Below are 25,281 nucleotides of genomic sequence, written 5' to 3'. Positions count from 1 at the left end.
CAAGTGTAAATTTCTCAGCTAATCTTTGCATGAGATGCATGCTGAATTTGAAATACAAAGTTTGAACATAAATATGATTGCACTGGATCAAATAAAAGTCCTGTCTGTTCTAGCAGCATGCCTCTGGTGGTAACTGATATTGAATGCTTAGAGAAAAGTGCAAGAACAAGGCAAACATGATGTTAATTCTGTTTGGCTGCCTTACTGCAGTTTAAATGTAATCTGAAATCTGAAAGTAGCATTTTTTTTTCTTCCTTCTGATCATGACTTAAACTTGTGAGATACGTTCTTACATCTAATGGCTTCCTCTCCAAACTAGCTTTTTTCTCAAACTCTTCTGTTCTGAACTCCTAATGTATTTCTCAAACTCTTCTGTTCTGAACTTCTAATATACTGATTTTAAATGGTCTCTGTACAGCATGTAAAGACTTAGCTTCTGCTTCATTTCTTTTTGAAGAGTTAACTTCTTCATATTTTTGTAGTTCCCCTTTCAAATGTAACCTTTGTAATGTTGTACTTCTCACTTCTGTTTCTGTAGAGATAGTGAATCAAAATACCCTGTGATTCATAAGCGATCATTGATAGTGTCTTTATTTTGGTTTTCACATACCACCCCCCAATTTAATGTTTTTCCATCTAAATCGGTTAAGCAAAGAATTCCTTTTTCTCACTTTCTAGAGGGGTCGTCACCTTAAATTGTGTGCAATTCTGTAGCTTAGCAGCTTTTCGTGCTTCTTCAGTCTATTAACCCATGTAAAACCATTCTTGTTTAAAGTGCCAGCAAGCTGCTTTAGTTTTAATTTAGGAAATCTACCCTTTCATCCACTAGCCTGCGCTAGTGTGTGGAGTTACTCTGCCACAGGTGCACATCTTTGCATTTGCCTTTACTAAACCAGATGAGGTGTGTGCTAGCTGAGGTCACTCTGGCTGGCCTCCCAACCATCCAGCGTGCGAGTTGCCCCTTCTCTCCCTCCGTCTTGGGGGCGTTCATGTGCTTAGAGCAGATTCCATCATGCTTTCAAAACAATCTAAACAGTACCAAATCTAATGTTGACCCCTGAGAAATGCCACTGGAAGTTAGTTGGTTTGCTGATTCAAGCTGTTAAGCTCTCTTCTTTGAGCCTGACAGTGACTTTAACCACTTTTCCAGTCACTTTCTAGTCCACTTCTTCGGTTTAGTGGAACGAAAGAAACTGTTCTGCTGATGTTACTATGGGAGCTAAGCAGGAAACAGTTACTTTTTGCAAGTTCTTAAAAACTAAGAACTAAAGCCTGAAATAGCAAGAGGTCTGCATTGCTGCTTTGTTAAAAGACTGTGTTCAGCATTTTTGAGAAGCCACATCCTTTGGAACTATCCTAACTTGGGAACCAGAGTTACGTTCAAAAAAAAGTAGATGTTCTTTCTAAAGTAAATCTCTATTGCTTTCAAGAAGATAGTTACATGAACTTTAATGACACAGGTTTTGACAGTTAACTGATAATTTCCAGGATTCAAGGTCATATTCCACTTGAAATTTTTTAGGCTAATAGAAGAGGGACAAACAATATTTTGTTTCCTTTTAGGTGTTCTTAATTATTAGTAATACATCTTTAAATTCCTGTCATTTTTCTATTTTCTGTTTAAGTGCATATCAAATAACACTATTCTAGTATTTTAAGTCTTTTTGGTAAATTATTATATGCTGTAGCAGTCTGGTAAAACTGAATTATTTTACGCTTACTTTACGCCTTAAGTTTTTAGGAGCATGACAAGAATAACAGTGGGTATGTTAATCTTATTGCATGAAATTCTTGACTTTAAGGATTTTTTTTCCTTTTGCTTCCAGATCTTTCAAAGAATAGATTTACTGAAATTCCTTCTGACGTCTGGCTGTTTGCACCACTGGAAACTTTAAATTTGTATCATAACTGCATCAAATCCATTCCGGAATCTATAAAAAATCTACAAATGCTTACCTACCTTAACATTAGGTGAGTAATGCTTTTCATTTTTCGTCTTTATATAGTTCGCCTCATTGGAAAGGTGGCATCCTACTTGTTTGTGACATAAAGTGCCCTTTTACCCCCATTTTTGCTCAGGTAGATAAAAATTGTTCTGTTTGCCATATGCTTGGTGTTTTAGAGCCAGCAGTTCTTCTTGCTTCCTTTATGGAAAGGAACTGACTACATTATGAAATTTCAGTCAATATACTGCAGTAGCTGACTTTAAGGAACTTTAGGAAGTTTTCTTTGTTTTTAATGTTATGCTGACAGACTGTTTTTTACTGTTTTTAACAGTAAATGTTAGTAACATCAGTCTGTCAGCATAACATTTTACTGCCTTTAACAGTCAGACGGACCCAGGTCTGTCATTAGTAACTGGAGCCACAGTAGTAGTGGCAAGGTGCAAGATGAGCAGTACCTCTCCATTAAAAGAGGGGCGTCAGTGCACAGAGCTTCGAGATTGTGAGTTAGAATTTCCAGTGATACTTGTTTTTGTTTATGGTTGCGTTTGCCAATGGTGGTTGTTACTTCTTTTAGCGGATTTCTCTGTACAATTTAGCATTAGAAAGTTCAGTTATAGTACATTCTCATTTATTCAAATGAAATGAGGACCTAAACTATACATGTGTGACAGAGGCTGTGTCTGGTAAGGAATTTATGATTGGAGTTTATAGCTTAAATTTAGGTGAAATTGTGGGAAAAAGGTGGAGAATATCTCCTGGAGTAGGAGAAAAGTTGTACAATGTGCATCTGAGACTTACCATCAGGCTTAAAGAGAGTATTATGATTTAGTCTTGCTTGTTCATTTTTCTTTCTTTCAAGTCGAAATCTTTTATCAACAGTTGCCAAAATACCTGTTTGATCTTCCGCTTAAAGTTCTGGTTGTCAGTAATAATAAGCTGGTCTCCATTCCAGAAGAAATAGGAAAGTTGAGAGATCTAATGGAGCTGGTAAGTATAACTATGAACTAATATATTAAGTAAACTTGAACTATAAGGAGTTTATTTACAGTGTGAGAAAAATACTAGTAACTAATTTTTAAATACAGGAATTCAAAATTAATTCAGTCTTTCATTCAGTGATTTCAAATTACAGACAAAATATATGCGGTTGAGTTTCAAAAATGGGAATAAACAAATCAGCATGTTAGGTTAACTTTAATCTTAAGTTGTTCATAAATAGAATTGCTTTTCAGACTACTTCATTTGAATCCCTGTTAAAAATGATGGATTTTTTTTTTTTTGCTTTACAGTAATCATGGTTCTATTTATTTTGCTTGGATCTTCAGGAATCTTTTAGCTGGAGAGTTCAACTCTATTTACTCCGTACCCTTAGTAAAAGTTACACCATTCCATCATTGTTTTCCTGTTCTGTATTCCCCTTCCCCCCTCATTTCTGCTTTTCCATTATTTTGGTTTGGTTGAATAGAATGATCTGTGGTATTCACAGTTCAGGTATGTGGCAACACAATTTTATTCTATGGCGTACTGAAGTTTTGTGTTTTGTCATCCTTTGTTTCCTTTGTACTTCTTAATATTCCGGGCTTTTTTGAGCATTGCTGCATATTAAGCTCATATTTTGGAGAACTGTGCACAATTATTCACATATCTGGCACTTGGATTAGGTCTGTTTTTTCAGTATTTACAATTTCTTTGGTCATTGCAAGTAAGCCATATCCTATTTCCAGAGCAAGTGTAAATGCTCTGGAGATGTCTTAGAGCTCAGAAATTAGGTCACGTTAAAAGAAAACATTTATTTTTTAAATTTACAAGTAGTATGAGATTCTGAATGTTCGTGAGGCTTTTCTAGTGTCTTCTACTCTTCTCTTTGAGAAATTCTATATGCTTGCTTCAGTGTTACAGGACTTCAAGGTGGGATTCACTGCTGTTGTTTACAGAAAGTGAATATTTTTCAGAATTATGGTTATGGTGTTTTTGGCTTATTTTTTCATAATTGTCACACCAAGAATGCATGCTTGATGACAGATTCTGGACATGCCAGAGTTTCATTCCATTACTTGTACCATACCTCTTTAGAACACAGAACAAGGAGTTTATATAAATTTTTAAAAAGTTCACAACCAAGCCACGTGCTAGAAAGACGGTTTTAAGAAAGGCATTCCACCTCTTTATTGAGTCAGAAATAGAAGAGGTTAGACACTGGTTTTTATTTATATCAATGTGATTGTTGATTCAGTATGGACCAAAACTCAACTACTGGCAGAAGTAACTGTACTCTGTGCTCATTTGATGTAGCATTGTCACCCTCTAGTGCTTGAATCCAAAAAAGTTGGCGAGCCTGCTATTACACTTAGTAAATTTTTAATTGCATTGGTTCAAGGTTTTTAAGGAAGGAGAAGAATTCTTATGAAAGAAGCAAAATGTAAATCATTTGCCTGCAGTAACACAAGAAGTTTGTAGCTGACATGGGAAATACACCCAGATCTTCTGTTTCCTGGGGTACAGTTTAAATCTCAAAATCAGTCTTTTGTTATTGCTTTAACCTTTTGAATTGAGTTCCTGAAACGTGAATCACTAATGAAGAAACAGTGGGATCTGCTGTGGTGGTATTTCCCTTTGTGGAAAAAGCAAAGGATTTTTTCTTTTTTTTTTTAAATAATTTGTTTTATAGCAGCTCTGATAGCAGTTTTCCTTTGTTTAATTTCATATAAAGTGTTCAGTTAATTTATTCATTATATTTTACCTAGGATGTCAGCTGTAATGAACTTCAGGTTCTTCCTCAGCAAATAGGAAAACTGCAGTCACTTAGAGAATTAAACATAAGAAGAAATAATCTCCATATGTTGCCAGATGGTAAGCTGTTCATCATCATTTTTTTTGATGTAGGTAAATTAGGCAAAGTGTTAATTAGATACCTTATTCTTTTTTTTTTTTTCCCCCAATACAGAGTTAGGAGACCTTCCCTTGGTAAAGCTGGATTTTTCTTGTAATAAAATCACAGAAATTCCAATTTGTTACAGAAAGTTACGTCACTTACAAGTAATAGTTCTGGATAACAATCCAATGCAGATACCACCAGCACAGGTTAGTATGAAAACATTCTGCTTCAGTAATTTGCATTAGGATCTTAAGAAAGAGGAAGCCGTTCTAAGTTAATACCAACCAGGTTTTCATTTTTTAGCTGTATTTCTGCTAGTGGGAAGTTGTAGGCACAAGCTAATCAGTGTAGGAAGTATTTTTTGGGGTGCATTTTCAAAAGACATGCTATGTAATTAAATGTTTTTTGTTTCCAGATATGCTTAAAGGGTAAAGTACATATATTTAAATTCCTCAGCATTCAGGCATGCCTCAGAATAGATAAAAAACCAGATTCCTTGGATCTTCCATCACTGGGTAAACGAATCCCTTCCCAGCCACTCACAGACAGGTGAGTAATGGATTTTTTTTTTTAATGGTATTTTTAAATTATTTTTCTTAGCATTTACTATGAAGCGATCCTTGGGATGTAAGAAAGAATGTCTTTATTACAGTTTAATAGATGTAACTTCAATGGTTTGCTTATTCTGTAGAAGTTATAGTATTTACTTTTTAAGGTCATTTTACTGGAGTCTAAATTGGCTCATCCAAGTAGCTGTGAAAAATTTTGATTTTACTCAGTTAAGATTTGGACATCAGGGCAAAGATATATTTTAAATTTATTTATTGGAATACTCATTTTTTATTTCCCAAACAGGTATGTCAAAACAATTAACTTACGTTCTCATAAATATGCTGAATATAGAGTTAGTCTGTTGGATGGAAAGTCTGTCCTCCTGAATATGTATTTAGGGAAGCTGTAACTTAAATATCAGTGAAATGCTGAGGATTTTTTGATTGGATTGCTCTTGAGGTCAAAAAGTACAGTATACTTTTTTGGACATCTGTACTATATACCTCTTGAATAATTAATTAAATGGGAGTGCTCTTGTATTTTCTGTGTTCGGTTGACTTGCCGTTAATAACTGTATGAAACAATATTCTTTTTGTCTGTTTGCCTAAAATGCTGTGTGCTACTTGTGGCACTCATTGGGCTCAAGGCCAAAGGAAAGATTAAAATTATTAATAAAGCTTACACAGAACACTTTGAACCATCAGATTCAGTCCATGGTCTCAGGCAAGTGTGCCACTAGGGAATCAGTCCTACAGTGTCCATGGAATGCTTCTAAATGCTTGTAGAACCTGTGGTCCGCAACTGCTTCCTGAAAGCCTGTGCTGCTTAAGACCTATAACTAAAATGTATTGCAAAAGGAACAAGGTCAAGGGTATTATCACTGTTCATCACCTTTGTAGTAGTGAGAATTGTTTAATTAAACTTTACAGATGATCTTGATTAAAAGCCAGGCTTCAGTGTGCAGTTAGAAAAACACACCCTGCTCGTGCTGATGGCTTTCTGTCTTTAGAAGGCATACATTTGGACAGAATATTACATAGATATTAATGCAGGTTTAAACCTATATGACTGTCTAATAGGAAATATATTTGCTACTGATATAATCCATGCCTACCATTAGAATTAAAAGAATTGCTTATAACAGCAATAGCTAAATTCTCCCAAAAATACTTTTGAATGAAATAAAACAATTCTGAAATTCCATGGATGTGGAAAGTATGATAATTGTTCTTTCCTCCTTTAATTTTTTTGAGACTCTTTTTCTTTCTTAAACTCTTGTAGATTAAAAATTTGTTCTTTACACATGCGGTGTTGTGCAAAAATTCTGTATAGGCAACTGTAGATGGGTATATAGAATCTATATATTTTAAAGGATGTTTATTTTCCTTTAGCAAAGTTAAGCTGGTTTCTTTATTCCTTTTTTATTATTATTATTTTTATTTTATTAAGCAGCATAGAGGACTTTTATCCCAATAAAAATCACGGACCAGACTCTGGCATTGGAAGTGATAATGGGGATAAAAGATTGTCCACAACAGAAGTAAGTATTTTTTTTACTGCTGATTTTGTCTAACTTGTTTTATAGATTTTTTTCCTTTTCTCTTTTGTCTAAATTAAGACATGTTTAACTAAGTTGCAGTTAACATCCTTTGAAATCTGTACAGATGAGTTTAAACCATTAGACTGACAATATCAGACATATAAATTATATATTGTTTTGACTTGTCTGGTTAAGTTTCATTCCTGTCCAAATCTTACACATTTTCAAAACTGAATACTTATCTAAACAATTGTTTGGATCTTTTCATGTATAATGTGTGTAATCATGTTGGCCACATGACAAAACTTACTTAATGTTTGCTTTAGTTACTAGTAAAAATATAAAAATATAGTTAGGAAAATTAAAATACATTTTATCTAAACTTAGTAACTAAGGAAACTACGACATATACAAAATTCAGGTTTAACTAACATATCTTAATAATCTCTTTTCTTGTTTAAATTTTAAAAAGAACTTCTGGATGACCTGCTAGGTCTAAAGTCATAAAAATTCTCACAAATTATCTATTCGTAGAAATCTAGATTAAGCAGCTGTGAATAAATGATGTCAATACTGAATAGTGAGTGCAGTGTATATATATGTGTATATATATATATATATTTACTTTTAGAAAGAATCATTGCAAATGCAGAGTGATTGAATTGAAAACTGTACAACAAGGAATATTACGAGTGTTTAAGTGAATTCTAAATGATGGGAAGTGAAGCTGTGATTTTTTTTCAGTAGTCTTACTACTTGGAAGCTTTAGATAGGGAAGTACTTAAGTACAGATTTATTAGCCCACTGACCAGAATTGGACTAGAGCTCTTGGAACAAAATACTGTATTCCAAAGGAAACTGAAACAATTACTTTAAAAAACAAAAACTCCGCAAAAAAAAAACGAGTTGATTTTTTTCTGCCTTGGGAGCCATTCCTCATGATAGGGTCTGTTGTATTTGTGATTTATTAGCAAATCATATAATAATGTGATCTATATGCAAGTTCTGTATTAAATATGACTGTCTTTGCAGCCATCTGATGATGATACAATCAGCCTTCACTCCCAGGTATCAGAATCAACAAGAGAACAGACATTGAGGAACGACAATCATGTAATGGGAAGTAAACTCGATCCACAGAAAGGTAATATCTGTTGTGCATCTGTCCTTTTAGGTAATGGAATTGCTTTTTCAAAGGAAATCTAATTTAAGAAAACTGTACAAAATTATATCATGGCATATTGGAATTTTGTTTTTATAATCTCAGAAAACAATGTAATAAAATAATAAGTAGAGAAAGGAAGAAAAATATTTCTTGAGATGAAGAAAGGGGACATGATTTAATTGTTTTATCTTTATCTGTCATTTTTCGTACATACTTCTGACTCTGAGGAGTAATGTTTGGTTGAGAGAGCTGTTAATATTATCTTTTCTCTTCCTTATCAATCCTCACTAGACCAGGAGGTGTATGATTACATTGATCCAAATGCAGAAGAGGGAGCTGTTCCTGAGCAAGGAGATGTGCAGATCGGACCATTGCTGTCCTATATCAAGGTAGCATAGATTGATTAAAAAACAAACAAACAAAAAACACACACTAGTTCAGCAGGCTTTTTTTTCCTCATCTCAAGTCTAATTTTATTTTTCATCCTGTGTAAGGAACGGGGAAAACATCCTGAAAAATCCCAAAAGATAGAACAGAATGAGGACTGGGGAGATGAAAAACGGTAAATCTTTTCAGTCTTTTTTGGGAAGGGTGGTTTTGCTTTTAAACACCATCAGGGAAAGAAGTCTTTTGTTGAGCAGAGTTCTCCTTCTTGGACAAAAAAATGAGCATATTGGAAGAGCTTCTTACTTCTTGTCCAAGCAAGTTTCTGTGTCTTGCTTTGCTGAAGTCAGGCAAGTCACTAATGTTTAATTTTTCAGACTTCAGAAGGAACAGCCGTTGGCTGAAGAAGATGATGAAATCAAAGAAGTGACTGACTTGAGAAAAATAGCCGCTCAGTTACTGCAGCAAGAACAAAAACACAGGTATTAAAAATAATAGTTAACTTGTGTCACAATTAATGTGTTCTTTAGCCTGTCTTATACCCAAAAGCTCTTCATTTGGAGAACATTTTGGTCCAGTTGATGAGATGAAGCAATAGACCTATTCTGTGTTTCTTTTCATAAAATTGCTATCTAGAGAAGCTGCGGTACGCCTTTTATAGAGAGGAAGAGATGAATGTGCAATTCTCTCTTTTTTTTTTTTAATTAAGTACCTTAAGCATGGTCAATGCTTATATAAGTAGGGCTATTGTTGACATTAAAATGACTTTGTCTTAGTTTGTGTGGTTTTAGAGAACCTGCAAACAGTTTGTTTGCTACTGGTTATTTTTCTTAAAATACAAGGTAGTTTAGGTGATGCTTCCTCTGTTCAGCCACATATGAGATATGTTTCCTATTAGCCGAAGGGGAAACTTGTTCAAATGTAATTCTGTCAAATGACAGTGTGTGTGTATATATATAATTTGAATAGTGCAAATGCATCCTGATGAGCTGCCTGACTTTAATAACTTCATGTTGGCATTTCAACAGAACAATTCTTGAAAATAATAAATAAAAAAAGAAGACTACTAAAGTAATGCAACAGAAAAAGCTAGCAACTGTCTTAGGAAGAGGAGGAGGGAATACCTGGAGTTGCATAGGAAGTGAGCAGGAAAGGGTAGGAACTGTGTTGTCTCTGGTTCCTTTACCAAGCAGGCACAATACCAGTGAGGTACATCAGAGACAGTAAGCTCTCTGCTGAAAGATGAAAGTGGTAGTAAATAGTCATTTAACTACAGTAGATCATTACAGTGGTTTATTCTCCCACAGTCATGGCTTCAGCTTCATATTAGAATAAGTACTCTTTTTGTACTCTTTTGAATTTCTATGCAATGATGCTGCTGTTTTTCTTTTAATATAACTGCAATACACACAAAGCCTTTAGAGAAATTGATACTGTGAAATGCAGAGCTTTACAAGTTCAACAGTGTTGTATAATACTTTAGTAGAACAGTAGAAATGTCTTAGGGGGAAAGATGGAGTACATTTTTCCCTGTAACTCCATATAGTGTACTTAAGAATTTGGTGGGAAGGAAAAAAAATAAGAATGAAATCTTAATGCTAACATGTTTTTTTATTAACAAAACTATTAAAAAGTGAGGAAAAATTCTGTATTTTTATTAAAAGATAAAAATATTTTCTTAATTCTGATAGCTATTTATATTGTGTGTGGGTTTTGTCTGGTTAGATGTAATATTTCTTGGTTATCTAATCATTTGAAATACCAAGCCACTCCTCTTCTGAAGTACTGCAACTTAAATTTTATTTTTGTTATACTTTGTTCTATCTCAGTGCAGCAATCTTCTTAAAGATTTTACTTTACGTATATAAAGAGCGATCTTGTTAGTCAAATTTTACTTCTTAGTTTAGCTTTAAAGCTTGCTGATGTATCTTTAAATATATGGGGACAAAATCACCTCTGAGATAAAACTGTAGTTATTTGCAATTAGTAAAATGTAATTTAATCCTGATTTTGAATCCATAGTTTGTGGGTTTATAATTCCTTGCCACGAGCAATTCTGAATTGTACCAATTGTGCCATTTCTGAATTTGTGCAAAATATGTACAGCCTGAGTAAGCAGAATTCTCAAAGTGAGCATCATTAAATAATTTCTTACTAATCATATTTCTGTTCATTCAGTGTGTTTTCTTTTAATATTATGCAGTGTTTCTTTTCTTTTTGCTTGCTATGCTAATGACTTCCCTGTCCTTTCCCATCAACCTATCCTGCTTCCTTCTTCCGTCTTTGGGTTTGATGTACATGAAATATGAATGCAGACGAAGGCCATTAAGCTATAGAACTTCATTCAGTGAAAAACTCTTCCAGAGGACAAGGGCAGCAGGACGTGCATCAAGGTATAAAGTGTTTGTAGAGCTTCAGATTTCCTAAGATAAAATGTGGACGAAAGAAACAGTTTGGGCCATTTTTTTTGAACAAAAACAGAAAAAATGGATTCTCTCAGCCTAAGATTTTGTTACCAAAATATAAATTGCAATGCACTTACTTTTATTTGAAACTAAACAATGTTTCAGGAAAATACTTAATTAGACAGCTGTCCAAAGCACATTTAAATGACTCCAAACTAGAAGATTATTTTCCTGTCCCTTTGGCATGCTTTATCTTCATTCTTTTTTTTAAATATAAAGTATTAAAATGTATTTAAAATCATAGGAAAACTTAGTTTATTATGATCTCAAACATAAATTATATAAATATTTCATAGAAGAAGTTTGGCTGAAGAACACGTATGCTTGGCATTACTTTGGATAGGTTTTAATAACACTTCGTTTAATGATCATGAAAGTCAAATAGCCTTTGTTGCATAGAATCACTGAATTTACACTAACGCCATTTTTGGTGAAAGCGTTGCGTCAAAGTGCTTAGGTGACTCAAATTTCTAGTTCTTTTAAGCACATTTTGTCTTAATGGCCATATATTACTACGGTTTCTCTGAATTTCTCATTGTCTTCAGCTAAGAAGATAAGGATAGATTGAAATTCACTGTAAAAATGACTAAACTGGCTGTTTCATGATGTTTGATACATCATATGCTCTGAATATTAATTTTTTGTGAGACTTATTTCTGGCAATATTGTAATTTAATTCTGGAAAGTACATTTTAAAGTTGTGTATGAAGACAATATAGGGAGCATATGCTGCTGTCTGAATTATTTAGTTGTTTTACAGGCTTAACTTTTCTTAATGCTATTAAATTGAGGTTCACACAGTCGGATTTAAACTGCAAGTCAGATAACTGAGCTCAAAGTTATGACAATATTCAGAAGTCTGAAAATTAATGTCATTTAAAGTTCATTGTTTTACTGCCATATCTCATGATAATGAAATATAAAAAGGTGCCTACTGTATTTTACTGTCTTCCACTGAATTGCTGGTTTTCTTCTTGTTCTTCCTGATTCTTAATAATTTCTCTATATAATTCAGTGTAAATATACTTTGATCTCAGTCCTGCACACTGTGAATTCAGCGTTGAAATGTAATGTTGATACTCCCAATAATTCACCATTAATCATTCCAGTTGCTGTTTAACATGAATCTCAATTGAAAATGTGTTCATGATCGGTGTGGTATTTTAAACATTCTAAACATTCATAATAAATACCTCATATCACCTTCCTGTGTGTGCACATACATGGTGTTTTTTCCAGATTAAAAAAATAATAATAATAAATCTGAATCTATACTTAACTTTAGGCTTTTTTCACTTATTTAGAGTTAAGGAAAATGGAATTTACACTGGTTCATTAGACTTCACTTAGTTCTTAGCTTGCATTTTCTTACTCTTTTTCTCCATTTTCCAACTCTCCTTTTTTCCCGACTTTCCTTTGCACTGCCAGTCTTTATTCCTCAGCTACCCTCTTACATTTTTGTACTGACCGACTGATTTCTTGTGCTTAATCTATTGTTTCCTGTCTGCTTTAGTTTGACTATCTTGTCTCTTCTAATTTTAGTGAACAGTGAGGCCTGTTTGTATATATTTAATAAGGAAATATTAAAAATTAAAAATACATAATGAGAGAAGAGGAGACTTAATTTTCGTTTGGATTATGTGACCAAGTTTTACTTAAAAATCAGAACTTGAAATATTACAAGAGCTGAAAGCGATATTGCTGATTTGAATGGAAGCAGGATTGGGCTTGGATTTCATATATGTATATACACGCATACGTATTCCAGCTTTATGGAAAATGCCACCTTAATCGTCAAACTTTTTTCTACAGGAAAAGTTATACTGTGAAAGTAATATATATTCAAAGAAAAAGATTTAACTACAGAACTGTTGAATAAATATTTTTCTCTTTATAGGCTTCTTAATCATTCAGCTTCAGTAAGTGCAAGGAACAGGCCAAAGCAGCCAATGGAATCTGAAAAATGGTATTTATCTACTTCATCACAGCTTTCAATATTTTATTAAATTAGGTCTGATATTTATTTTATGTTGTTACTGCCGTCTTTTGTCCTAATGTTTTAATACAAGATGAATTTCAAGTTATACAAATTATCTGTTCCAAACCCAGTTTGGCTGTGAATCGGGTAGACAAAAGCCATAGTTGCTGTTGGTGTTGCTAGAGAGTACTGGAGTGATAACTGCTCTCTACAGTTCTCTGCAGTTCAGGTACAGATCAGAAAAACTTTGATTGAAACAGAGAAGGGATACTGTATAAATCTTTCAGTGTGATGCATCCTATTTTGGCTATCTTTTCTCCCTCTGGTAGCTGCGTTAGCTGCGTTATTAAGGGGTTGGTGGTGTATGTGTTCTGTGGTTATATGAACAGTACAGCAACTACTGTTCATTTGCATTTGGAGCTTGACAGTCCTCACTTACAATATTGTTCCTGTTTTTTGGGATTCTGTTACCTGCTGTAGTGCACAGCACTGTCAAGCTTCATAATACAGAATAATCCAGGAAAGGTTGTATTTACCTTTTACTGTATCCTTCATGAAACAAATAGTTCTGAGACTTTTTTTCTTGGAAAATAAGCAACAAAAACAAAAAACAATTCGAGCTTGTACACAAGATAAGATAAACATTGCAAATTTGTTCTTGTTTTTATTGCGCTGCTATAGGGGAATTTCAGTCCCTCACTGTGTAAGTAACATATAAAGAGAATACAAAGGCTGCCATATCCCTGAAAAATTTACACTTATAGACCAGGTCAGAGCTAATAGATACATACGTGTCGAGAGCAGAACTAAATTATTTATTGTAGCATTTCCTGCAATTCTCAGTTGAATAGCATATCAAGCTAATGGACATGATTAGACAAATTTCCTATGCCTAACAGCTTTAAAAAATAGATTTATTGTTTTGAGGCAAACAATGAAGAACAAAGGAAAAGGAATACAAAGTAGCAGAAGCTAAGAAAAGAAGCTTCAATTTCTGTGCCTAGCTGCTTTCTGAATTTCTAGGATTTATCGTAATTGCACACAGTGCTGTGTCATTACATTAAATCCCCAGCTGTTAGTCTTGGTATACTGCACAGTTTCTAAGCCTGTTTTCTACCTTAGTTTTCAGAATGTGAATGAAATGGTTGTTGGTACGTTGATAGAAGTGAATTTCACAGAAAGATTTAGTAAGTTTTGAAGTGACACCAAGTCTAAACTTTTCTATTTTCCTGAGAACTGTAAATAAGCTCAGGCACTGTTCTTGTTCTAGAGTCTGTGAGATTTTGCCATTTTAGTATTCCATGTTAAAATGTTTCTCCTTTCCATTGTTAGTACAAGCTTCTACTTTGCTATAGAGAGCTAACAGTGAAATGAAGGTTGAGTCTTCTAAACACTGAAGAACAGGCATTTTGTCAGCTTTGAACAAATGTTTGGATGGTTGCTTTGAGAAACAAAACAACGGAGGTGCATTTCTGAAGATCAATCCACATTGTTAAGAAAGGGCTATATCTGAATAAAGCATTGAATAAAGTAGTGTGGATGACGCGTCAGCGTACTGTAAAGGAGGCTGAAGAACAATTTGAGGTTTTACTTGCATAGCTCATACTTTTTAGTCACATTGTGGACATGATTTATAGCTAGCCAAAAGAAATGTTGCAGAAAAGCTGCATGTTAAGTGATCACTTTAATATTTTAAAGTAACTTGATCCTGAAGTACACAACAATGTAGTAATAAAATTTCATAATGTCTTTCATTTTAATTTTTAGTGTCTCAACAGATGAAGTCAATTCTCCAGTGTCTCCATACAGCTGGCAGGTAAGTATCTAAACGTAAAAGTGGTAATAGTTTTATTTGCTTTAAGTGGTTGTTTCTTGTGGAAAACTTCCGTGTTAATTTGTTTGCTTGCACACATGGTTATTGTATGTGTATAATTGTGGTGGAAAATAAAAAATAAATTCATGGACTTCAAGATAATTTGACTTGTGTTATGTAATGCAAGCCTTTTTAAGAGGATGTGGTACTAGCTGTAAGATCTTGAGACTGAGACATGATTTTACTTATTTTTTTGTATTTCTTTGCATATACATTTTTTGATTAATATAATAAAAGAAGCAGAAATAAAGAAAGAACATTTCATCAGTTACTTAAAATTGCCAAAGGGCCTGATATTATTCTAATGTGAAGAAATCTTTGGAAATACAGTTTTTCAGTGTTTTAGCCTTTTTGTGAAGTGGCCCCTTCAGATTGTCTGCAGTCAGTTTTCATAGAATAGAAATACATATTCATTGTTGTTTTAAGAATAAACCATAGAATGGCGTGGGTTGGAAGGGACCTTAAAGACCATCTAGCTCCAACCACCCTGCCATGGGCAGGGATGCCACCCACCAGATCAGGTCACCCAGGGCCCTGTCCAACCTGGCCTCAAACACCTCCAGGGATGAGGCATCCACAACTTCTCTGGGCAACCTGTTCCAGTGCCTCAACACCCTCTGAGTGAAGAATTTCCTCATAACATCTAATCTAAATAACCCCTCCGGTAGTTTAAAACCATTCCCCCTTGTCCTATCGTTATCTGTCCGAGCAAAAAGTTGCTCTCCTTTTTTATAAGCCCTCTGTAGGTATTGAAAAGCTGTAATGAGGTCACCCCAGAGTCTTCTCTTCAGGCTTAACAGCCCGAGCTCTCTCAGCTCTTCATCTTAGGAGAGGTGCTCTAGCTCTCCGATCATCTTTTTGGCCCTCATCTGGACCAGCTCTAACAGGTCCACATCCTTCTTGTGCTGGGGGAACAGACATGGTTGCAGTACTCCAAGTGGGGCATCACAAGGGTAGAGTAGAGGAGGACAATCTCCTTTAGCTGTCTCTATCAAAGTATTGTAATCTTGTAGGTAAGAACGCCATACAAGTACTTAAAAAAAAAAAATAATCCTAGTCATCCTTCCTGTGTAGTGAATATTCGGATTGAGAAATTAGATGTGCTAGTGGCTAACCACACTTCTGACTGGCTCTTTGAAATTATTTATAGTAGCATTAGATGGCTTCCTAACATACCTATGAATGTTAGGCTCAGTGCAGAAAAGGATGTTATTTTCTTAAGAATTATTTCACAGTTCATTTTTCCGGTATGAAATACATTTCAGAAGAAAGGAGCTAACTGATTTCTAGCAGAATCACCATTAAGGTAACAATTCTGTGTCATAAAGTAAAATGAGAGACCAAGAATTTATAATTGTAGTTTATAATAATTTGTCATAATGCATGCAAGGTGTATTTACCTTTTATGTAAAAGTACTTCTGAACTTTTCTAGCCACTGGAAAATCAGAAGGATTCAATGGATGAGCAGCATTGGCCAGAAACACAGCCAGTGATTTGGCAGAATGAAGAAAGGAGGAGAAGTAAACAAATTAGAAAAGAGTATTTCAAGGTAATGCAGGGTAGGGTGATGGTGGTGATTTTTTTGTCTTGGGTGCTTTGGGCTCTTTCTCCTTTGCAAGCAATGCAAATTTCTGAGAATGCAGGGAACTGTGTAATTAAGTAGAAGCAAGGAAAAGTCATAGGTTGTACTGCTTTTAATTTTTATAGTTAAGCTGTAACTTTATTTGAATCTTTTGAGTTAAATAATATGTATAATGTATTATGTATGAATGTATAATAATAGGGTAACGTGAGAGTGCAGGAAAAGGAGGAGAAAAAAGTCCACTGAAGACTGTGTTTATTAATTGTAAGAAAGTAATTTGCAGTTGTCATCTTGTAAAGCTAGAAACTAATCTTCAGTAATTGGTTCTTTCTCAGATTGGATCCAGTTTGAAGGATTTTTTTTTGTAGTCTAAGTCAGCATGGTTATAAGAACGATTTATGCATTTTGGTTCTCGCTGCATCAGTTTGCATATAAGAGGTTATTTTCTCTGTATTGATTTTGCTGTTTGCAGTGTGTATCATTGGTCACCAGATGTCAGTGTCTGCTTGTTGTAGAACAGATAGGAAGTTAATGCAGCAGCGTCAAATAAATTTTTTGTAGAAGAATAGAATAATTCTGACCAGTGCTAGGTTGAGTTAAAATTACATTTCAATTGTGAAATTTGTTTTTTGGATATATGCAAATATCTTTATGAATTGCTAGGGAATTTAAAATAAATTCTCAGGAAAAAGAGAGCATGCCATATAACTGAGATATATTCTTGTGTTTAAAGTAGCTATTAATTTAGCCCCCTCAAGAATTTAGGGGGTTGTGTCTTAACTTGAATTCTTATGACCTTCTTTCCAATGTTTGCATCCTTAAATTAATTTCACCCTGCAGTCTTTGAGGGGAACAGGACAAACTTCTAAAACAGAATTCAGTCATTTGACTTGTTAAACTATCCATGTTTAATGTGCTATTTATACAGAAGACTTGCATCAGTGATTTCTCATCACTTTAAATCTGTGTTTAAATCCTAATACAGACTTCAGTTCTGAGCTTTGTGGTAGAAGCAGGTACCTGAAATCATATTTCTTACAACTATAGTCATGTCTCAGAAAGAAATAAAGCTGGTTTTACCAGTAACAAAAAATACTGTCTCACTGAGAGTTCCATTTACAAAGATAAGACAATAAGCAAATGTCTGTCTTCCATAGCAAACTTGGGAGGGGGGACACAACAGCAAATTCATATTGAGTCCATATTTTTTTGGCAAAAAAGCTCATTGAATAATCACGTCTGTACCACCAAACATGAATGACTATCTTAAGAATACATGCCAAGTTACTGCAACCAGTGTTATTGGAACAGGAACGATTTATTTGGCTCAGCATCCAGAAGTATTTATAGAGCATCTTTATTATACATTCTGTATGTTTTTATTGTGAAATTGTACAGTGCACCAGAACGGTAGAAAAATGCTTGTGAGAATCAGAACTCCTTTTCTTGTAGAATGTCTTTGAAGCCTGTCTAGCAACTCAAATTTTTGTTGTGCTAAATACGTTAACAAACAAACAAAAAACCTTAACTATCTAAGACAATTTTATCAACCAAAATGCATTTTTGCTGGAGGAGTTTGTGGTTGCTTTGGATCCTAGTTCCATCTAAGCTAAAATTCTGGATAGCACATCCACGAGAGAAAAGAAGTTACTACATGCTAGCTTTGGTTTGGTTAATTATGGTGGAGAAATCTGAACACAGAACTGTCAAAGGCCTGTATAAAGGCACAGAAAAATAATATTTGGCTTATGAGCTCCCAAATTAGTATATTCCCTTGTAAACGCATAGGAAATATTTCATTTCAAACATACAGGAAATATATCCCAGAAGCAAAATGCACAGTCATGGACGCGTATAACATGTCACTACATGACTCCAGGACTTCATGCGTTCTGTTCATTGGTTCTTTTTTAACAAAAAGGCATCATTCAGTAACTCTTGAAAAGACACTTAATTTGTAATGAAAATCAATGGCAGTAGGGTTCCTAACAAAGGTTATGTTTGTCCTAGACTTTGATTTTCAAAAGAAACGCTTTTTACCATACACTGACATATATGCATTATTCAGCATGTAGTTCAAAATTTAAAGCTGTTCAGAGTGCTCAGAGTTGTAACTTTGAAGGAGACAGGCATCTTCTATGTCTAAGTAATACATATAACTTTTATATAACAGAATTATGTAAAGTTCCATATTTATTAATGTTAAAGAATGTAGTTGCAAGTCAGTTTTTTCTTTCTGAGAAATTCTTCTAACTAGAATCCGTATGCACCCCTAAAAATCTTTGAAGGAAAGCTATCCTTCCAGTTCCAAAGTTAGTCTTTTTAATCTATCCTGTGTTCTATATATGTCATAAAAACAGGTAACGTGTAATGTAAGTGCGTAATGCACTTAGTTTTGTGGAGATGTAACTCTTTCTACATGAATTTTTTTTTTAACCTCTGGAGACAAGGAAATACATTTATTTCCCTAAATACTGCTTTTATATATTTCTTGTTTTGATCGCTCCTTCATTCCTACTGTATTTCTCAGATAATCAGGAAGTGGGGCAGAAGCAATGTGCAAAAAATCAGGCAGACGTCTTCAGAAAAAGCAGTGGTCTTAGATAAAAGTATGTGATCAGGCTTTGCAGTTGTAAAGGAAATCTTGCCTTTTAAAACTTTTTCTCATTGTTTTCATTTTTTACATTGTCAGGTCAATCTAGCCAAGTATAAGCAACTTTAAGAGCTACTTTTACAGCATGTTTCTGTATGTAACTTTCATGAGTTACACTTTTTTTTTTTTCCTAACAAAAAATGCATGAGAGGAACAGTTACTCAGGTCTTTCCACTTGGATCAAGTCTTATATGTAGTCAGTTCACATTATAAATGTATTTTTGAAATTATCCTATTCTCTCAACAATGTAGTTCTTGAGTAACCTAGGACCTAGATGTTTGTCTTCTGTTTTTTTGTGCTCCTTTGATGATTTCTGTAACATGTTTTTTTTTCCCTCAGCAGCTTCACCAGTAATAAGTAACATCTGAGTGGTATCAGGCCATTTAGTTCAAATGAAAAACATACTTCTATTTTAAAGTAATAATTGTATGTGTTTTGCAGTATAAGTCTTCCAGAAAGAGTTCAAGTGGAAATGAAAATGATGAGGTAAGAAATGGTAATTGCATAAAATATGTAAGAAAATTGTTTTATTTGTTTATCTTCTGTGAACACTTATGAGCCACAGTCATGGAACAGGTCTGTGCAAACAGACTTTGTGTTCCAAAGTCATAGTAGAAATACAGCACAATAAATATTATAGTCCTATTTGAAAAAAGCCACCAAGACGTTATACTGGGGAAGAGTAGGGTAGTTACTTGCTTCAGTAATAACAAAGTTAATTGAGCTATCAAGCAAAGGTAATATAAAAGTAATATTCTATATAAGCAGTGAGCAGTTTCCTTGCCTTACATATTTTTAAATTCAGTTGCTACAAGCTTGTGCCATATTTGACAAATGTTGGATGTCTCATGTATGGTGTTTTTCATAATTTCACATTTTCTTGTTAAATCATAATTTTCATTTTATAATTCCATCTCTTTGGTTTCTTTTTAGCAAGACAGTGATAATACTAATGTGTCCCCACAGTCTCCTGTGTCGTCTGAGGTACAAGTTTGTGGTTTTGTTTTTCATTCAACAAACATTTCTTTGTGCACATTACTTGTGTCACCAGGTTTCCCATGCAGATATAAAGCTGGTAGTTTCCTTTGAAACTGGAGTTAGGAATATTTCATCACACTCAAAAGTCAAAAGTAGAATCGTAGATGTATATCATAGCTTATTTTTACCTTTGCAACTATCTGATCTGTCCTGGATTTCTTCTTTTTTTTTTTTTTTTTGACTGTTGTGAAGAAAGATGCATTGTTTTATCTCCATTATTTTTCCTAATGAAAATGGCTAATTAAGATAAATGAAAATCAGTGTATTTTCTAGTTGTCCCTATATGATAACTGCTTAAAGGATTTCAAGTAAAACTTGTCTTTCAGTGTTCTGTACCTCGACATAAGGAACCCTGATGTACTGATACTGCTTAAACGGTTTCATCCGTTACGATTGTCTGTCACTTTTGTGATACAGCTTTACAGTTTCATTCATCAGTTGCTTTCCTTTTTAAGGAATATCCATTTAGTCTCACTGTGATGGCAGTACTCTAATAAGCTATAAATAAGCCATGCTAAAGATTAATGTTTCTGCCTGGTGTCAAAAGGGAACCTAAGAGAGTGGAATGAGTGGAACATCCCACAGAAACAATGAAAGGAGTTGAACTAAGGATAGCTCATGTACATACCAGATTACTGACTGCATCTCCCCTTTGTAGATGGTGACGTGAGAAAAACATGATTTTCATAATTGAAAGTAAACATTTCTTAAGAAATTCAGTGCAAGGCATTGGGGAAAATGGTTGTATTCACTTACATCTGGCTTAGAATTCAGTTCACAGAATGTTTTGTTTGAAATGTTTTAGAATAGATGTTAGTTAATCTTAGAATAGATTTTAGTTAATCTGGTGGTGCTTTGTCTTCCTTGGTAAGATAATTTTACCTGCAGTTAATGAGTTTACTTGGATTCCCTTTACTTCATAGTATCCCCTTCAAAGCAGTGTTTTACAGTTCAGCAGAAGAGCTTTATTTTAGGCAAGAATAATTTAAATGCTATTTTGATGAAAACAAATGTTAATTATTGTAATAAATGGAAGAAAATTGACTTTCTCTCTTTTAACAGGATTATGAAAGGACAGATAGTAACACTCACGGACCATTTGGTCTCAGACCAAGGTCAGGTAAGCTGCTCTTCTCTAAGATAGCATGAGGCAACAGATGTTTATTCCCCAGGCTGGAATAGATGATAAGGACAACAGATGCATGAATTGAAATGAATGTGAAGGGAGACCACAGTACAGCATTTCACTCAGTGAACTTAACGTAAGCGTAGTACTGGAAAGGACATGGTTTGCCAAAGCTTATGTCTAATAATTGAAAGTTCCCAAAGCTGCACAGTGATTTTTTTCTTAAATGTCACTAACTTATTTTCTGCATGTTTTGTCACTGTCAACAGGGAAAGAGTATTCAGTTATTTTTGAAACATGGCTGAGGCAAGAGGGCTTCAAGAGAAGTAGGTTTTTGTAATTCATCCTATAAAAGGATGCATGGATCAGAGCTTTGAAAGGAGTCATATATATTAGTGCTTTGTCTTGGAGGTATTTTCCAGCCTTAATGATTCTATGATTCTATAAGACTGCCATATCCCCAGAAGACAGTTGTATCAGACAGCATTGTCTAGGTGATACAGATGGCACCTTCTGGGCCTTCAAGTCACCTGTGACTTGTAAGCAGTTGCATGAAACTTCTGTTCCAGAGGTAGTTAGGTTAGTTGGATATACCAGGACACATCTAGCAGTGCACGTCTAGAGGTTTCTGAGTTGTATGCATCCTAGGCTGAAGGAAGATGCAGAATTGAGAGGACCAAGCAGACTTGTTGAACTTTTCAGCCCATTTCTTCTTTGTGCAGTAGGAGCCATTGCCAGCTCTCAGCACTAAAACAGCAGGACCCCTTTTCCTCAGTTCTAAGAGAGTGCTGAATGGCATTATTTTTCTTAGTTAGAACACAAGACCCTTGTGTTTTTAAGATGCTTCCAAAGACATTGTAGGTGAGGTGCAATTGTATTTTTCTGTGTGCAAACTATATAGTCTTGTGTGTAAGGTCAGAGCGGTGGTTCCACAAGAATATCTTTAAAATTTCTGTGATTTTTTGTTTGTTTGTTTTCTAGATGTCTTGCTAAAATCCAAACTGTTAGAAACAGTAAATTATGTTCTAAAGATGGAAGTACTGATTTTTTTTGCTCAAAAGCATAGGGTAAAATACTTGAGGATACAGTGGTATTGCTATGGAGGAATTTGTTTGCAAGGATTTTATAAAATACAATTGTTATTTGAAGGGTTTGCAAGCATGATGAATAGTAAAGTGAATGGTAGCTAGAGTATTTAAGACATGCTTTTTTAAGAAGAGCTCTGAGCTTTTGGATAAGACATTCCATGTTTTTCAGTTAGTGCTTTAGTAAGCAATTACTGTGTCTCTGTGTATCACACGGACATATGTAACATATAATTAAGAAGTATTCCATTTTAAGTTAGATCAGGGAGTCCTGTTCCTTTCTGTACTTCCCTTAGTCTTTATGCTTGATTAAAACATAATGAAAACACTTTCAAGGCTAGCTTGCAAGATACGCTTGCAGAAGTACAAATGAATCATATACCGTAGATATTTGAATATTGAAGTCTATTCTGCCTCTAAAGTCTATTCTACCTGTGTTTTCTAGTAACCCAGTTCCACTTCAATAGGATAGTTTGTGTATTTTATTCGAAAAACAAGTTTCATAGACAGCGTCTTTTACGTTGCAATACTGAAATATATTTATTCTGTAAAGTGCCATAGCTTTTTTTACCCACTGTTATCCCTGGAGATATTCCTCCCCACCATTACTTAAAAAAAAATAAATATGAATTCTGAAAACTAACTTTGCTATGTTCAATAGCTTTCAGCCGTGCATCTCGCCAAGACTATGGAGCAATGGATCCTGGATTTACAATGAGGAGGAAAATGGAGCATTTAAGGGAAGAAAGGGAACAAATAAGACAACTTCGCAATGTATGTACCATTGTTTACAATGTGGGTGCAGTGTGTTTAGTTTGTACCACAACTCAAACCTTTGTAATAAAAGCCTGCAAGTCATTACGGATATACAAAGGTGCCTCTGTAGTGACATTTCTTTTCAAGCAATTTTATCTAACAGGCTCCATTGTTACTATTTTTTGGTCCAACCAAAACAGGAACCAGGAACTAAATGTTTTTAATTTAGGAAAATGAAATGAAAAATGAAAGGTTTTTTTTTTTAGGTTTTTGGAGTTCTTAGGGAGACCGTAGGTCTGCTTGTGTGTGCTATTTGACCTGAAATTTGAAGAAAGCTGGTCATAGTCTTCTGAATACTCAAATGCTTTTTGAGTGTAGAAGGTTGCTACAAATTGCATAATACTGAATAGAATCTAAGTGTCAGAATTCTGTTAATTTTTTTCTGCCCTATATAGTTCTGTTCTTAAGATATTTAACAACTGTAGTTGACTACATCTACCATGAATGATAAATACTGTTGTAGCAGCTCTTCTTTCAAGGGCAGTACTAACTTCAAGTGTGTCTTTGGAGGCTGTTTCTGCCCTGTCTGGTCCACTTCCTGAGCAATTAAAGCTTGTTGCTGGAATGGGATAAAACATTTCCTACTTCCTTTCTCTTGCAACACAAGTGTGGGTACTTCTTGGCCACCCTTTCCTCAGCTATTTAACTGCTACTTGCATGAATGGCTTTACTTTGGGATTGTGACTTCATCAGTGGTTGTGTTCCCTCCTCCTAGTAAACTTGCATGTGATTTCACCCCACAAATTCCTCCCACTAACAGCTGATGAGGGATTTAGCCTAACATTTTGCTCTTAAATTCTGTGCTTTCCTAGGAGTAGTGGGTTCACCGTAGGGCTTTGAGAGCTCTGTCATGGTAGTTGCTGGCTGAATGTCTGTCAACGTATATAGTTGTGTCATTAAAAAAAAAAAAAAAAAAAAAAAGCAAAGGGAATTATAAGCTCAGTGATGCAGAGAAAAGTATTGTTGTACTCAGTGAAGTGTGGATTGGTTCCATTTACTTCATGTTAATATTAAAATGCCTTTTTAAAACCACATGCTTTAAAATACAGTCGATTTAAAATTAATAATTAGGTAATGTTGAAAGTAACTTACTTATGGGCTTTTTAACAGAATCTTGAATCAAGGTTAAAAGTAATTTTGCCAGATGATATTGGAGCAGCATTGATGGATGGAGTAGTTCTTTGCCATTTAGCCAATCACATAAGACCACGCTCTGTTGCCAGCATTCATGTACCATCGCCAGCAGTGGTGAGTCGTTTATCTTACTTTTGTTGCATCTTATGTGAAAATAAGCTTTTGAAGTTCAATACTAAAAAATCATGTATCATACTTGCTATATTAACTGGCTACATTCCTCACTTCAATTTTTCTTCAAGAAGCATTAAACAAGGCTCAGTTTAGTTTAGCTATTTTCTTATACTTGAATCTTCATTGAACTTGTTCTAGTTTCTGTTTAAGCAGCTGTTACTGAATTTGCAGAAATATACAGTCCTTCACAAATATGTGATGAAAATCTAATATCCTGTCTTTACAGCCTAAACTCAGTATGGCAAAGTGCCGAAGAAATGTTGAAAACTTTCTTGATGCTTGTAAAAAATTGGGTGTTCCACAGGTATGCTAATTGTTTTATTGACTAATATAATCACAGAAAGTATGTCAGCAAATACTGCAGTTGATTTTTTTTTCATGGGGGCAGAAAGGGAGCAATAGTGATTATTACACTGACCAGGGAATTTAAAGGTATAAAAAGAATTTGTCTCCCTGGCCTTCTGGCCTGTGGTGTGAACTTTGAGGAAACTATGGGTTTCCAGTTATTTCCCAATAGCACAAATACTGACTTTCGTTTAAAATAAAATATCGTCTAAACAAAAGAACTGATGTGAGAGGATGATGTTGTAATATTTAAGTCTTTTGTTTAGCAATTCATTTTGGGAGGAATTTCAGTGTATGCCTAGTGAAAACCCTGCAGTTAAAGAAATATATAACCTAACTGTAGTTGTAGCTCACTATTCCTGCTCCTTTTGCCCAACTTTCATACTTTTCCCCTTGCCATACTTCTCTGTGCAAGAGGAAGAAATGAAAGACCAAAACATTTCCTGTATATTATGAGACACACAAAACTCACCGCATTTCACTGGAACAAGAAAACAGATTAATGGATTTAAAACCCTGGGTTGCTGCTCTGCCACAGCTTCCATCTT

At 34.5% G+C, this 25,281-nt stretch overlaps 1 protein-coding gene across 1 annotated transcript in view; it reads left to right on the top strand.

Annotated features, from left to right (window-relative positions):
* The window catches only part of LRCH2 (leucine rich repeats and calponin homology domain containing 2), a 47,275-nt gene that overhangs the window by 12,086 nt on the left and 9,908 nt on the right, over window positions 1-25,281 (top strand). Inside the window, 20 exon segments of the mRNA XM_035542001.2 lie at window positions 1,827-1,971; window positions 2,806-2,824; window positions 2,826-2,933; window positions 4,691-4,796; window positions 4,891-5,027; window positions 5,237-5,370; window positions 6,826-6,913; window positions 7,946-8,057; window positions 8,370-8,467; window positions 8,573-8,640; window positions 8,840-8,944; window positions 12,825-12,893; window positions 14,673-14,721; window positions 16,212-16,328; window positions 19,457-19,501; window positions 19,949-19,999; window positions 21,116-21,173; window positions 22,926-23,038; window positions 24,191-24,328; window positions 24,615-24,692. Coding sequence (XP_035397894.1) covers window positions 1,827-1,971; window positions 2,806-2,824; window positions 2,826-2,933; window positions 4,691-4,796; window positions 4,891-5,027; window positions 5,237-5,370; window positions 6,826-6,913; window positions 7,946-8,057; window positions 8,370-8,467; window positions 8,573-8,640; window positions 8,840-8,944; window positions 12,825-12,893; window positions 14,673-14,721; window positions 16,212-16,328; window positions 19,457-19,501; window positions 19,949-19,999; window positions 21,116-21,173; window positions 22,926-23,038; window positions 24,191-24,328; window positions 24,615-24,692 — 1,838 coding nt within the window.

Source organism: Cygnus atratus, chromosome 13 (assembly GCF_013377495.2).
Source record: "Cygnus atratus isolate AKBS03 ecotype Queensland, Australia chromosome 13, CAtr_DNAZoo_HiC_assembly, whole genome shotgun sequence".
NCBI lineage: Eukaryota > Metazoa > Chordata > Aves > Anseriformes > Anatidae > Cygnus > Cygnus atratus.
Note: the sequence above shows the minus strand (reverse complement) of the source record. Positions and strands in the feature narration are given on the sequence as shown.